At 35.3% G+C, this 14,370-nt stretch overlaps 1 protein-coding gene across 3 annotated transcripts in view; it reads left to right on the top strand.

Annotated features, from left to right (window-relative positions):
• The window catches only part of Nkain2 (sodium/potassium transporting ATPase interacting 2), a 1,205,517-nt gene that overhangs the window by 601,417 nt on the left and 589,730 nt on the right, over positions 1 to 14,370 (top strand). For all 3 annotated transcript variants that reach the window (NR_197310.1, NM_001432842.1, NM_001432843.1), the window contains 1 exon segment: positions 1,787 to 1,867. Coding sequence is in view for 2 of the 3 variants with exons in the window: in NM_001432842.1 (NP_001419771.1) it covers positions 1,787 to 1,867 (81 nt within the window). In the remaining variant the exon portion in view is untranslated.

Here is a 14,370-nt window from a genome sequence, read left to right on the forward strand (position 1 = left end):
GAGATATAATATCCTGTGATTTCAATTGTCAAAGCAAAGTCCACACCTGGTGTTTACTTCTTGATACCACCCTTCCAGTCAATTGCCACATTTTGACTTATTAAATTTGAATGTCAGTTTGATTCACTTCTTAAAGAAGCTTTACCCCTTTTTTAATATTATATATTTTGTTTCTCAAGGTAAACTATGTATTATTTGCATCTTCCTTCTTTGTAATCCTATTGCATAAACTTTAGTGATTCATTCCTGATAATCATCATTTTAAAACGATCGGTTGTCCTTAAGAAAAATCCAATCATTTGATTTTACTAATAAAGACTGGGGAGCCAGACGCTCTGATGAAAGCCAGCTAGCTCAGAGAGGCAAAGAAAGCACCCAGATGTCCTTCCTTCTCAGCTCATGTCCCCAAAGTAGCTCTCCTTCTCCACACCATCTCCAAAACTCCTCAAACTCAGTGTTCCTCCTTTTTACTTCCTGTGCATCTCTCTCTGTGTCCTTCTGACTTTACTCTGTTTTTTCCCCTATGTTTGCTCCCTGCCAACTGGTTGTTTGCTCTGCCTCTCAATCTAGTTGACTTTATTTAATCCTGTTTATAATAAACGGAAAGCACCTGAATTGAGGTGTGTGCTATGGTGAGCCATGCCACAACTAGAAACAGGGTTTTCCAACGAACAGCATAATCTCAGGCTTCAGAGTGTGATCAAATATCCTGCAACAACCATCTCCTTCATTTGATAGGGGTTCATGAGTAATTTTTTTTTAATTTTTGTCCTTTGTATTTGCAGTGTTATTCTTGGATATAGACTTACAGGTGTCTAAAATAATTTGTTTGATGAGACGATCAGAATTGGTAGGAAAATACATCACCATTGTAGAATATAAACCAAGTAAACAGGAGAATGAAGTTAGGCAAAATTGTGAGATGGCTACCACTATGTCAAAGGGATTATGAGAGGATAACATAATAAGATGAACAAAGTGAAAGGAAGGAAAAGAAACAAAGAGAGAAAGAATGTGCTGACTACATGGGAGACATTTAAAAGCTATATCTGGTTCTTTTCCCTGTCCCATGCTCCTAGAAATATGATGAGACTCAAACTATAATTACAAATCCCTTGGCCATGTTGCTAGGCTTTTCTCTTATTAAATCATACCTAAAATATCCCATTTATTTTAACCCAACTTCTCCAAGGGGCTGGTTATCTACGCTCAGGTACCTTCTTGTCATATCTTTCTGTTGAATCTTCTACTCGAGCTCTCTCCCAGAATTCTTTCTGCCTTGTGGATGTCCCACCTTCTATTCTACCCTTTCTTATAGGCCTTTTTAAACGGACAGGTGATGCATCTATTCAGTACACAAGGTATTTTCTCTCTGGACACAGGTTTACATTGGGAATAACCTTAATAACTTGAAAAAAGTTTGCCAATATTATGGTGTGTTCACTAAATAAAATCATTTTTCTTTTTTACATATTTAGAGTACTTACCAAAGCATCTACTAGTCCTCATGCTCGTAAACCAAAAACCCATTGTGTAAAATGGGGGATGTTTTTTCTTCTCTCTTAACCTAAAAATTATCCTTCAGTATTTTATGAGCTCTGAGACCCTAAAACCTTATAAGAAACTAAGAGATTGAGAAATGTGTATCTAAGCCTGTTCTTTAGAGGGAAACAATATCTAGTTTTTTGACTAATTTTACTATTTGAATGTTCAGAAATTCAAGATCTATTTACCTCTGCCTTAGCTAATTCCAATAATTCTGCTTTTTTCCCTTGCTTTTCTACAGTATGCTGTCTGGCTAGTCCTCTGGGTGACCTGGAATGTGTTTGTTATCTGCTTCTATTTGGAGGCTGGAGATCTCTCAAAGGTAATTTACCATCTGACTTCCTGAGTCAGCATTCCTGTGTTAATGAATCTCTTCTTAAATAAGACCATGTTTCACCTGGCATTTGTTTTCCGGATGCTCTGGATGAAGGTAAAATGAAGGGTATTCTCATTTTTGCCTCTGTGTTTCAATAATCAAAGCATTAAAAAGATGTGATTTGTACTTTTTTGCAAAATTAATGTGAAATTTAAATTACAATACTACTCATCTAGAAGACCATGAGAGATTTTTAATGCCTAATGGTATATTTTTAATAGAAATACCTTTAAGATTTTAAAAATCACTTCATTTTCTTGTATTCAACAATATTTTTCCTGGTTGAACTCAAATCATAGTACAATAATTTAGAAATCCATAAGCTATTATCAGAAAGAAATAACTTATGACAGAAATGAATAGAAATAAATACATTTTTCTGACATAGTTTAGAAGATATAAAACTCTTGCTGTTTTTATTGTGATATCTATAATGTGTGTGAGAAGCACCACTGTAATCTAACATGAATTTATTGACTATTGAAATAATGTAGTTTGAGAAACTATTGGAGTACAGTTAACAGCAAATAGATCAAATAAAGTAATTTTAAGTAAATCTTCACTCTGGAGAGAATTTCCAAATTATTTTTCTTATTGCTAATGATGGAACACAGAAAAATGTGCATTTTTTTGCTATTACTATCGCATTAGTAAATCTCTGCCCGATAATGACATAAACTAAGGACTCAGAAGACAAAGTCTTTAGACAACACTTCCCCAGATCTATACATCTGGTCAGGCTTTTTAGATGGGGGTGTGGAGGGGAGCTCTGTAATTTATATGTAGGATTTCAAGGAAACACTCAATATTCTTAATGGTGTTCAATTATTGTTTAATCTGTGCTGTGGCTTTATATCAAGTAGATATCAATTTGACTTATTTTGTTTCAATGGCCGAAGATGGAGAGAAAATAAGAGTGTTGAAGGAAGAGATGAGGGGAGAACCTATAGAGATCTTCCCATGATCAGTTCCTCAGACAGTCTGCTGAATGACTATTCTGTGGTTTGTACAGACAGTCACTCTGCATACTGTGGCAGCAGGCAGTGTATTTGGTAGGGGCCATGACCTATGGAGAAAACTTGTTCTGCCTGCTCTAGCTGAAAAGAGATGAAGCCTTCCCAGGAGCCTGGATTATTCCCCCATTTATACGACTCTGCTGTTCTGTAATTCACCTTCTTCAAAGAAATCCCACACTAGCATGATGTTTAATGGTATTCTCCATTTAAAATAATTGCCTTAAAATATAAGTCAAGTGTCAGGAGTATTGACAGAATGAAATGATTCAGCAAATTAGAATTTGTTTAAAATAAGAACCTAGACAAAGAGAGTTGAGTTCAGAAAGAAATTGAGCATACATGTGTTCTCTATAAGTTCCAAAAATGCCCATGTACGTCTTCAGGGACAAAATGGGAATTACGATCTCCTGATTTTGAACAAGAGCATTAAACCTTTGTTAGGGCACATCCTAGAACCCTATAGCCCAAGAGAGTGGAGATCCAAAGGACTAAGAGGTCTTACACTGCAGGTGTTTAATAATTATCCATTTATCAATGAAGCAGTTAGTACTTTCTTCACTTTTTTCCTTGTATACCAAGACTTCAGAACACATGAAAATTTAATCATCTCCTTCCAAGCAACACTGTAAAAATAAACCCATAATATGCTAAATTCTATAGTTATCTGTTATGGGTTTTCTTTTCAAATTGTGAAATTTGAGAAAGGTGTAATTATAACACTTAATTCTTTAGTTGTTGCAAGTAGCTCCCATTTATACGTGTTGTGAGGAGTATGGTGGGAGAAGGGAGTGCTCGTGATTGAAATGTACAGGTTCATGAAAATCAGAAAAGACTCTGTTGAAACCGCTTGTAGGGTCCACTACATTATTTACAACGTAATAGTGCTTAAATGAAATATCATCAACTTATGTTGTTTTCCTTGAGTTATCATTTAAATAGATATCTTGTTTGGAAACCAAAAGGAAACAGATTTTCAATTCATTGTATCTGGTAACTTTATTTGAAGGTGCATTTGAACATTAAATGTGATGTAGACCATTGTGTTTGTGGCTTCGAGAAGTTTTGATGTGTAGTTTTCTTATTTTATAATGTGTAGTATGAAATTATTATTCTCTTATCAGATTTCAAATAGAAGTGAAAACTCATCCTATCCATCAACTAAGTTGATTTATTGCAAAAAAAGATGAAAGATATATCATTTAATCTATAGTAAGTTTTAGGATCAAAGTACATAACAGACCAAAGACCACATGCACTATGGCTATTCATATATTCATTTAATCTGCCAGGATGAGAAGATAATGTTTTGTAGTAATACACTAGAAAAAACATATTGGTCTGCTCAAATTTTGCGAAAATGAAAATTTTAGATGTGAACAATTATAACCTACCCCCATTGCAGTTGTGTTTTGTCACACATTCTCAAATGTCTGCTTGGAGATTCCTATTCATGCCTTCTTTGAGGAGAAACATTGGTTAATGGTGGTCATGTTTTATATGAATAAAACAATAAACTTATAGAGAAAGCAGAAAAGGGTCTTAATTTATACACTTGACAGAAAGCCTGTGAGACTAAGGATGTAGACACATAGCTGTTATGTTCATTCAACTTTATAAATTTAGCTAGTAATACCTGGGCAAAAATATGTAATTATATCCAATGTTTTATGTGTGTTTTAAAAGTATCTGGAAGCTACTTCTGTGAAGCTGTCATGTTTTAAGGACTTGTATAGTTGTTTCTATGATACATATGTAATTTATTATTAAATGTTGCCATGTGAAACAGCCAGGTAATAATACATCCAATTCAATCTTTGGGGAATAAAACTGTTCTCTTTTGTAACAGGAAAAAAGGAGATAAAACCTGCCATACTGAAGGTTAAAAACAGAAATGAATGGTAGACAGAAAAAGGAAATACTGGAACAATTGCAATTTTCTTTTTCGTTAATGAATGCTTTATTCATTTAAAGAGATTACATTTGTACATAAAAATGGTCAATAAAATCAATGCTTATATCAAATTTGTTTTCCATAACCTTATGGCATACATTTCTCCTTATCTTTTTGCATACATTACAGACATTCTACTTAGATTAATGTTTCTTCAAGAACTAATACTTACCTTTAAGTAAGACATGACTATACATGCCTATAATCACAGCTACGAGAGAGACATACAGCAAAAGACAGTATCAAGTCTTGCCTAGGTTTATAATGAGCTCAAGACTATCGTGGACAAATTGTCTAAATATAGAAACCATAAAATGAGACAGGAATGTAGCCCTAGTTCTATACTCCATTTTTTTGATTGGGTTGTTTAATTTTTTTGGCACTTTTTTGAGGTTAGTGAAGTCTTTCCCTATCTCTAAGTTGGCGATTTGTACTATTAACTACATCCTTTGCCTTACAGAAGCTTTTCAGTTTCATGAGGTCCCATTTATCAATTCTTTATCTTAGAGCCTGAGCCACTGGAGTTCTCTTTAAACAGGACGTCCCTCCCCTCCTTACCCCCATGCTGACCAGTTAGAAGCTCTTTTCCACTTTTTCTTCTATTAGATTCAGTGTATCTATTTTTATGTCAAGGTCCTTGATCCACTTAGACTTGAGCTTTGTGCAAGGCGACCAATATGGATCTATTTTCATTTTTCTACATACAGGCTGCTAGTTAGACCAGCACCATTTATGGAAGATGCTTTCTTTTGTCCATTGTATATTTTGGCTTCTCAAAGATCAGATGTACATAAAGTGTGTGGTTTTATTTTTGTATCTTCAGTTCTATTCCATTGATCCACCTGTCTGTCTCTGTACCAATATCATGCAGTTTTTGTCACAGTAGCTGTATAGCATAGCTTGAGGTCAGGGATGGTGATTCCCCATAAATTCTTCTCTTGTTAAGGATTATTTTCACTATCCTGGTTTTTTTTTCCATATGAAATTGAGATTTTTTCCTTTCATGTCTTTGAAGAATTGTGTTGGAGTTTTTATGTGGATTGCATTGAATCTGTAGATTGCTTTTGGTAGGACGGCCATTTTTACTATCCCGATCCATGAGCATGGAAGAAAACTCCATCTTCTGAAGTCTTTGATTTCTTTCTCAGGAGTCGTGAAATTCTTGTCATACATGTCTTTCACTTCTTTGGTTAGAGTTACCCCAAGGTGTTTTATTATTTTTAAGTATTGTAAAGTGTATCGTTTCCCTATTTTCTTTCTCAGCCCATTTATCATTTGTATAAAGGATAGCTATATATCTGACTCCTTTGCTGAAGTCCTTAACTTCTTATCAGCAGTAGAAGTTCTCTGGTAGAACTTTTGGATTCGCTTTTTTATACTAGCACATCATTGGCAAATAGTGATACCTTGACTTCTTTGCCAATTTGTATCATTTTGATTTCCCTTTGTTGTCTTATTGCTCTAGCAAGAATTTCAAGTACTATATTGAATAGATAGGGGGATAATGGCATCCTTGTCTTTTCCCTGATTTTAGTAGGATTGCTTTAAGTATCTCTCCATTCAATTTGCTATTGGCTGTTTGTTTGCTTTGATTATGTTTTGGTATGGGCCTTGAATTTCTGATCTCTCTAACACCTTTAACATGAAGGGAAGTTTTATTTTATCAAATGCTTTTTCAGCATCGAAGCAGATGATCCTGAGATTTTTTTTCTTTGAGTTTGTTTTTATAGCCGATTGTATTAATGGATTTTAGTATTTTAAACAAACCTTGCATTCCTGGGATAAAGCCTACTTGACCGTGATAATGATGATTTTGATGTATTCTTGGATTAGGAGTGCTAGAATTTTATTGAATATTTTCTATCGATATTCATAAGTGAAATTGATCTGAAGTTCTCTTTTTTTGTTGGGCCCTTGTGTGGTTTAGGTATCAGAGTAACTGTGACTTCATAGAATAAATTGTGTAATGTTCCTTCTGTTTCAATTTTATGGAATAGTTTGAGGAGTGTTGGTATTAGCTCTTCTTTGAAGGTCTGGTAGAAGTCTACACTAAAGTCATCTGGCCCTGGGCATTTTTGTTTTGTTTTGTTTTGTTTTTGTTTGTTTGTTTGTTTTGGATTTTTTGTTTTGTTGTGTTTTTTGTTTTTTGTTTTTGGGTTGGGGTTGGGGGTTAATGACTTCTTCTATTTCCTCAGGGGATATTGGATATTTAGATAGTTTAACTACTCTTGATTTAATTCTTGTTATCTGTCTAGAAAATCATCCATTTCATCTAGATTTTTCAGTTTTGTTGAGTATAGGCTTTTGTACTAGGTTGTGATGAGTTTTTGAATTTCCTCAGTTTCTGTTATGTCTTCCTTTTCCTTTGTGACTTTACTGATTTGGATACTATCTCTGGGCCTTTTAGTTAGTTTGGCCAGAGGATTATCTATTTTGTTAATTTTTTTCAACACAACAGTTTTTGTTTTTGTTAAGTCTTTATAATGTTTCCTTTATTTTTATTTGGTTAATTTCATCCCTGAGTTTGACTGTTTCCTGCCTTCCATTCCTCTGGGCGGTGTTTGTTTCTTTTTGTTCTAGAACTCTCAGGTGTGCTACTGAATAGATAGGGGCATAGTGGCATCCTTGTCTTGCTAGTGTAGGATCTCTCCACTTTTCAGAAGGGTACTTTATGCTATGAATTTTCCTCTTAGCACTGCTTTTATTGTTTCCCATAAGTTTGCATATGTTGTGTCTTCATTATCATTGAATTCAAGGAAGTCTTTAATTTCTTTTTTATTTCTTCCCTGGCAAAGTTATCATTGAGTAGAGAGTTGTTCAGTTTCCATGGGTATGTGGGTTTTTCTCTTGTTTTTATTGTTACTGAAGTCAAGTTTTGTACATGGTAATTGTATCTGTTGAAGACTATTTTGTGACTGATTATATGGTCAATTTTGGAGAAGGTAACATGAGGTTCTGAGAAGAAGGTATATTCTTTTGTTTTAGGGTAAAATGTTGTGCAGAGGTCTCTTAAATCCATCTCATTCATGACCTCTATTAGTTTCAGTGTGTCTCTGTTTAGTTTCTCTTTCAATGACATGTCCATTAGTGAGAGTGGGGTGTTGAAGTCTCTGACTATTATTGTTTAAGCTACAATGCGTGTTTTGAGCTTTAGTAAAGTTTCTTTTATAAAATTGCCCTTGTATTTGGGGAATAGATATTCAGAATTGAGACTTTCTCTTGGTGATTTTTTTTCTTTGATGAATATGAAGTGCCTTTCCCTATCTCGCTTGATAACTTCAGTTGACACTCTATTTTATTTAATATTAGGATTGCAACTTCAGCTGGTTTCTTGGGACCATTTGCTTGGAAGACTTTTTGCCAGCTTTTTATTCTGAGGTAGTGTCTGTCTTTGTTATTGAAATATGTTTCCTGTACTCAGCAAAATGCTGGCTCTTCTTTGCTTATCTAGCCTGTTAGTTTATATCTTTCTATTGTGGAATTGACTCCAATAAAATTGATATGAGAGATATTAAAGAAAAATGATTGTTAGTTCCTGTTATGTTTGTTGTTGTGCATATGATTCTCTCCTTTTTTCTTTGTTGTAAGATGATTATTATCTTTTGTGTGTATGTGTGTGTGTGTGTGTGTGTGTGTGTGTGTGTGTGTGTGTGTGTGTGTGTGTGTAGGTACCCTCTCTGTACTGGAATTTTCATTCCAAAATCCTCTGTGGGGCTGGGTTGGTGTATATATATATATATATTGTTTAAATTTGGTTTTGTCCTTGAATATCTTCATTTCTCTGTCTATGATGATTGATATTTTTGCCAGTTATAGTAGCCTGTGCTGGCATTTGTGTTCCCTTAGGGTCTACATGATCTCTGTTCAGGTGTTTTTGGCTTTTAGGGTCTCTGTTGAGAAGTCTGGTGTAATTCTGATAGGTCTGCCTTTTTCCCTTATAACTTTTAATATTCTGTTTTTGTTCTGTGCATTTGGTGTTTTGGGGAAGTTTTCTTCTATGTTTTTGTTGAAGGCATTTTTGGTTCCTTTCAGCTCTCTTCTATCCCTATTATTCTTAGAGTTTGGTTTTTTAATTGTGTCCTGGATTTCCTAGATGTTTTAGGTTAGAAGTTTTTTATGTTTTGAATTTTCTTTGACCATTGTGTCAACATCTTCTAAGGTATCTTATACACCAGAGATTCTTTCCTCTATCTCTTGTATTTTTGTTGATGATGTTACATTTGTAGTTCCTGACCTCTTTCATAGGTTTTCTATTTCCATGGTTGCCTCCATTCATGATTTCTTTAATAATTCTATTTCGACTTTTAGGTCTTGGACTGCTTTGCTCAATTCCTTCACCTGTTCAATTGTGTTTTCCTGTTTTTTTTTATTTGTTTGTTTAAGGAATTTATTTGTTTTCTTTTTAATGGATTCTGTTTACCTGTGCTTTCCTGTATTTCTTTCAGTGGGTTATTTATATCTTCCTAACAGATGCTATTATCTTCTTGAGATAGGATTTTGGGTCAGCTTCCTGATTTTCAGATGTGTTGGTATATCTATGGCTTGCTGTGGGAGAACTGGGTTCTGATGATGCCAAAGTTGGCTTCTGTAGCTTATGGTCTTGTTTTTGTCCCTCAACATCTGAATATCTCCAGTGTTTACTGTGTGGAGCTTGTCTCCTGTGTCCCTGAGTTGTTTCAGGTTCTCCTTGCAAACCTGTGTCCCCATCTGTAGCAGACTTCCTAGGAAGCCTTCAGACTACGGAGTCTTCAGGAGAGCATAGAAGCTGCTGATCTCTTACCCTGCATGAAGCAGATCTCCTGGATGACCTTCAAACTTTGGGGTCTTCAGAGGAGCAGACAAGCTGATGATCTGTGGCCTTATGTGTAGTAGATCTCTTGGGAGACCTTCAGACTATTGGGTCTTCAGAAGAGCTGTCAAGCTATTGCCCTGTGTGTAGCTGTTCTCCTTGAGGCCTTCAGCCTGTGGGTTGTGTTGCCCTACATGCAGCAAAACTCCTGGGAAGCCTTCAGATTGTTGGGTCTTCAGAGGAGCAAACAAAATGGTGATCTGCCCTTGTGGAAGGCACATGCCAAAAGGGGCGCAGAATTTGGGGCAAGGGATGATGGGTCCTGAATACACTGAGTCCTTGGAGTTCCCAGCTGCTGCATTTGTTTGGGAGGATCCCTTGTCTTTTGTGCTGCATGCAGCAAAACAGGAAGGCCTTCAGACTGTGGGGTCTTCAGGGGAGCATCAAGCTTGTGATCTCCTTTGCAAAGTCTTGTGGCCTTAAGAACATTTTCTTGAAAATTGCTCCAATGTGTCCCATGTGTCCAATATTGCTGTAATATTCTTCTTAAGAGGAATAAAGACAGCAAGAGCTGCCAGAAAGGAAAGGTAGAATGGTCTCTAGGTGTAGCCTTCACTCTCCTGAGTCTCCATTCTGTGTAATATAGCTCAATATAATGCCTCAGAACACTGAAGCAGTTGCTTCTGCAGGCTGCTGTGTTCATTCAAAACCATGACCTATATAAGCATCCAAATGCATGCCTGTAGTCTGCATATTTGGAAGTAGAGGCAATAGATTATGGATTCATGGCCAGCTTCAGTTGCAAAGGAAACTGAAGGTCGTGCTGTACTTCTTGAGACCCTTTCTCAAAACAGTAAAATTGAACAAAGAAATAACAGTTCTAATCTCAATACTCCTCCTCCTAGCTCTTCTGTCTCTCTGGAAATGGCCTTGGATTGTTTGACCTGTTCTTTCAAATCTGCCATTATTAAACCTTTACTTTCTCTTATAGATCAAACACTTTGACTTCAAACCTACTACTTATTGTTTAGACTTTGAGAAGTTTTTTTTTTCTTTCAAACCTCTACTATTTCTTTTGGTGTCCTTCCTGAGACAACCATCAATTGTCTATTAAGTGATGAAAGTGTCATTCACTCACAAAGAAACATTTGTAAACATAGTATGAAAAAAATTACAGTCATTACATTTCTGAGATCACCTATTTCAAAATGAAAAGAAAACCTTCCCAATAATTTTGGCTTGCAAACCCTATTTGCCCCCAAATCTGCTTTATAAAGATTATACAGAATGATAGGTTTGCTCATAGGAACAAATTAAAACCTAAGTTTTTATAAGTTTACTGTTTGCAGAGATAGGAGATAATATGTGGCTACATTTGTAAGGATATATTTGCACTGAAAATTCCCTGCTTTGCGGTTTGGGGAGATAGTTCAGTAGATAAGAGCAATTGTTCTGCATACATGGGATATGAGTTTGATCTACAGACCAACACTACAGGTACAAAGAGAGCCAATTCCATTCATGCTGGGTTCTGAGGCTTGCAATGAATGTGCTCTTGTTCATAGGCACGCATGGAATCTATTTCTCCTTCATTTAGTATGCATTCTAGAGTTTGAAATTAGGTTCCCTGGCATGTGAAGAATGTGCCTTTACCTGATGAGACAGCTTGTTGGGCCCTTAGAGCTCACTTGGAAAACCTGGTACATAGCTATATGTATGTACCTGAACTCCTTCATTGTTGTGTATGTGCGAGGGGGAATTCTATACTTAAATTGAAAAACATTTGAGATAAACAGAAAGCTATTGTATTCTTTTCAAATTCAAAAACACCAAGATTCCTAGACTCTGTGATAATAATCTTTTCCAGTGTTTCCTGTGTGGACCTTGAGATCATTAAATAGCTCCCAGATTTATTCTACAATCATATCCAGCAACATGACCCACTCATTTTCCTAGTGTGCACTCAGTCTGCAACAACCTTAGGAAGATGACTTTGCTCATTATAAACTGTCATCCAAATGTGAGGTTGAAATTAAATCACATGAAAAACTAATTGTGATTGGCAGATGTGAAATTAACTTTGGAGGGCAGAATGCCACTGTCTTTGTACAAATCCAACAGAGACAATTGATGATTTGATGAACTAGGAAGAATTAAACAAAAGCACAACTCAAGAAATAATAAAGAACAGAATAACCAGTTCCCCATTGTGGCCATCCAGATTGTTTGGCAAAGAACATTCGAATAAGTAACTCTTTTGCATTCTTTCCATATGGAGATGAAATTTTACTCTGCTTTGTCCTGTACTTAAAATTTACATAGAAAATGCAGTGGAAATTTTGTATTCGTAGCTGTGTACAGTATAAGTAACCAGGGAGCAATGTTTACTGAATGCTGGTATTAGTACCAAAGTAATACAAAGAAAATAAACATATTTAACTCTTTGATGGTTGAACATTGCCTTAAATTATGAAAGATTTAAGCTCTTTTATGTTTCAGCGAAATGCTTGTAGTGTAACATCCCCCAAGGTTTATGTTTTAATAATGAAAAAATAAATGTATGTGCAGCCCATTGCAATTAGAAGTAAAGCTTTAAAGAGTAAAATAAGGGGGGCAACTTAGCAATTAACAGTCATTTATGGGATATAATGAGTTTGAGTTTTTCTTTCTCTTTTTTTCATTTGTACATATAACCTGCTACAGGAATGAGGCTGACGACAATTGCAGGACTCCAGGGTTTTCACACTTACAGGTGTACTATGTAACAGTTAAGTAATCTGGGGTATTTGACGAATTGTCATCTCTTCCTTGTATAAAAACTAGTCAATCTGTAACAATGTGGCTTCATTCATACCATGGGGACATTTTTTCTTCTGAGTGCTGAAGGGTAATCTCTAGCTACAGGTCTTCAAACTTTTTATTTTAATCACTGGTGAAAGTGAAAGCCGTACACTCAATTAGTCCTGAGAAAAGTGCCAATATCACACACTCTGGTGTGCTCTGACATTCCCGCCGACCATATCTGCAGCCATCCAGGCCCTCTGAGGAAGTGTGAGCTTCCTAGGGGAGCACCGGCGAAGCCAGGTTTATCAGGAGTCTGCAGAATGAATGTACTTGAGTTTCTGCCTTCTGATTTTATGAATACAATTAATACACTAAGCAGTTTTCACACTCAAAGCCTCCACCCATTATTTAGTTTTTAATGCATTTATACAGTATGTTAACTTTGGCGTCATAGTGCGTTCTATAATGAATTCAATTCTTCTTGTCTTTTTTTTTTTTGCTTCCTGGTTTCTTTATTCTCAGTGATGAAAGAGGGGAGAAAAGATAGCTGGGTTCAATATTGCCAAGTAACAAATAATGAGTGCTGCTGGACAACATTTTTCTCTTTAAGTTGTCTCTCAAGACATGCAAAGCTAGAAGCATTGATTTGTAAACAAAGGAAGGAGGATATTAATAAATAGAAATAAAGATGTGTGTTGTATAAGAAAACTATTAATTCTTTATGAAATCGTGAGAATGGAGTGGGAACCTGCAATCTTCTAGTCCCAGATGGATAAACTCTCTAAGTCTGCAACTAACACTATGTTTACTAAGAATAGAAAGAATAGTTGCATTTCAATTTTCTTTTAAATAAATTTAAAAATCCTACCAATGTAATGTAGATACATTTTATAAGAGCTATAACATTTCCCAGCTTTAGACCTCTTCATGGTAAGTCCTTCACTTTCTGAATGAATATTGCAGAAGTTCAAGTTTTTCTAGAGTCACAGAGTCACAAGTGACATGATCTATCTGTTTGTCTGCCTATCTATCTATCTATCTATCTATCTATCTATCTATCTATCTATCTATCTATCATCTATCTGTCTGTCTGTCTGTCTATTTAACATCTATCTGAAGTGCAAAGGAAACAAATTTAGGATTATTTTCTGTAAAAATCTAGGAAGTACTAAGTATGAAGAAGATACATGAAGACTGAACAAGAAGAAAAATGAAAAACAATTACACATTTAGAAAAAATAATGAACTTCTGTCGTTTGCATAATCAATGTATTGGTCCCATATAAAGGGTCTCTTCACACAGAGTACAGTTGATTACTCAAGGTATTGACAGTGGAGAAAATTGAGTTTGTTTCCACACTATTGAGGATATTTAATGTCATTTTAATCATTGTGTAACCATTATTAGGAGAGTTTCAGGCTACATTTCCCAGGATGCATTAAAGAGAGAAACAAAACAAAACAATGTGCCCCAAAAACCAGTATTAGATAATGTACCAATATTTTGAGCCTAATGTACAATTGCTCATATATGACATTTGTATGTTTGATCAACATTTCTTTTTTTCTGAAACTGTCCACAAGCTTAAAAGATCTGCCCTTTCCAGAGGAAATGCCAGTCTTTGCAATTCCTTAGAGTCCCTATCCCCAGGATTACTTAAATCATTGTTGGTTGTCCTAATTGATTAATTGCTTCAAAAGGAAGGAATCTTAGTATACTTGATGCTGAGCAGCTGTCTTTAGGAAAACATACATTTGGAAAATGTAAGCAGAATTCTTCAATTGAGTAGATAAAAATTTCATATTTGGTGAAATAATATAAAATATAGTTTATAGTCAGATAATTTTTCCCCTAACTTTCTCAAGCTATTTTTAATATACATGTAAAAATGGCATACATCTAAAGTAC

The sequence above is a fragment of the Rattus norvegicus genome, chromosome 1 (assembly GCF_021556685.1).
Source record: "Rattus norvegicus strain SHRSP/BbbUtx chromosome 1, alternate assembly SHRSP_T2T, whole genome shotgun sequence".
Taxonomy (NCBI): domain Eukaryota; kingdom Metazoa; phylum Chordata; class Mammalia; order Rodentia; family Muridae; genus Rattus; species Rattus norvegicus.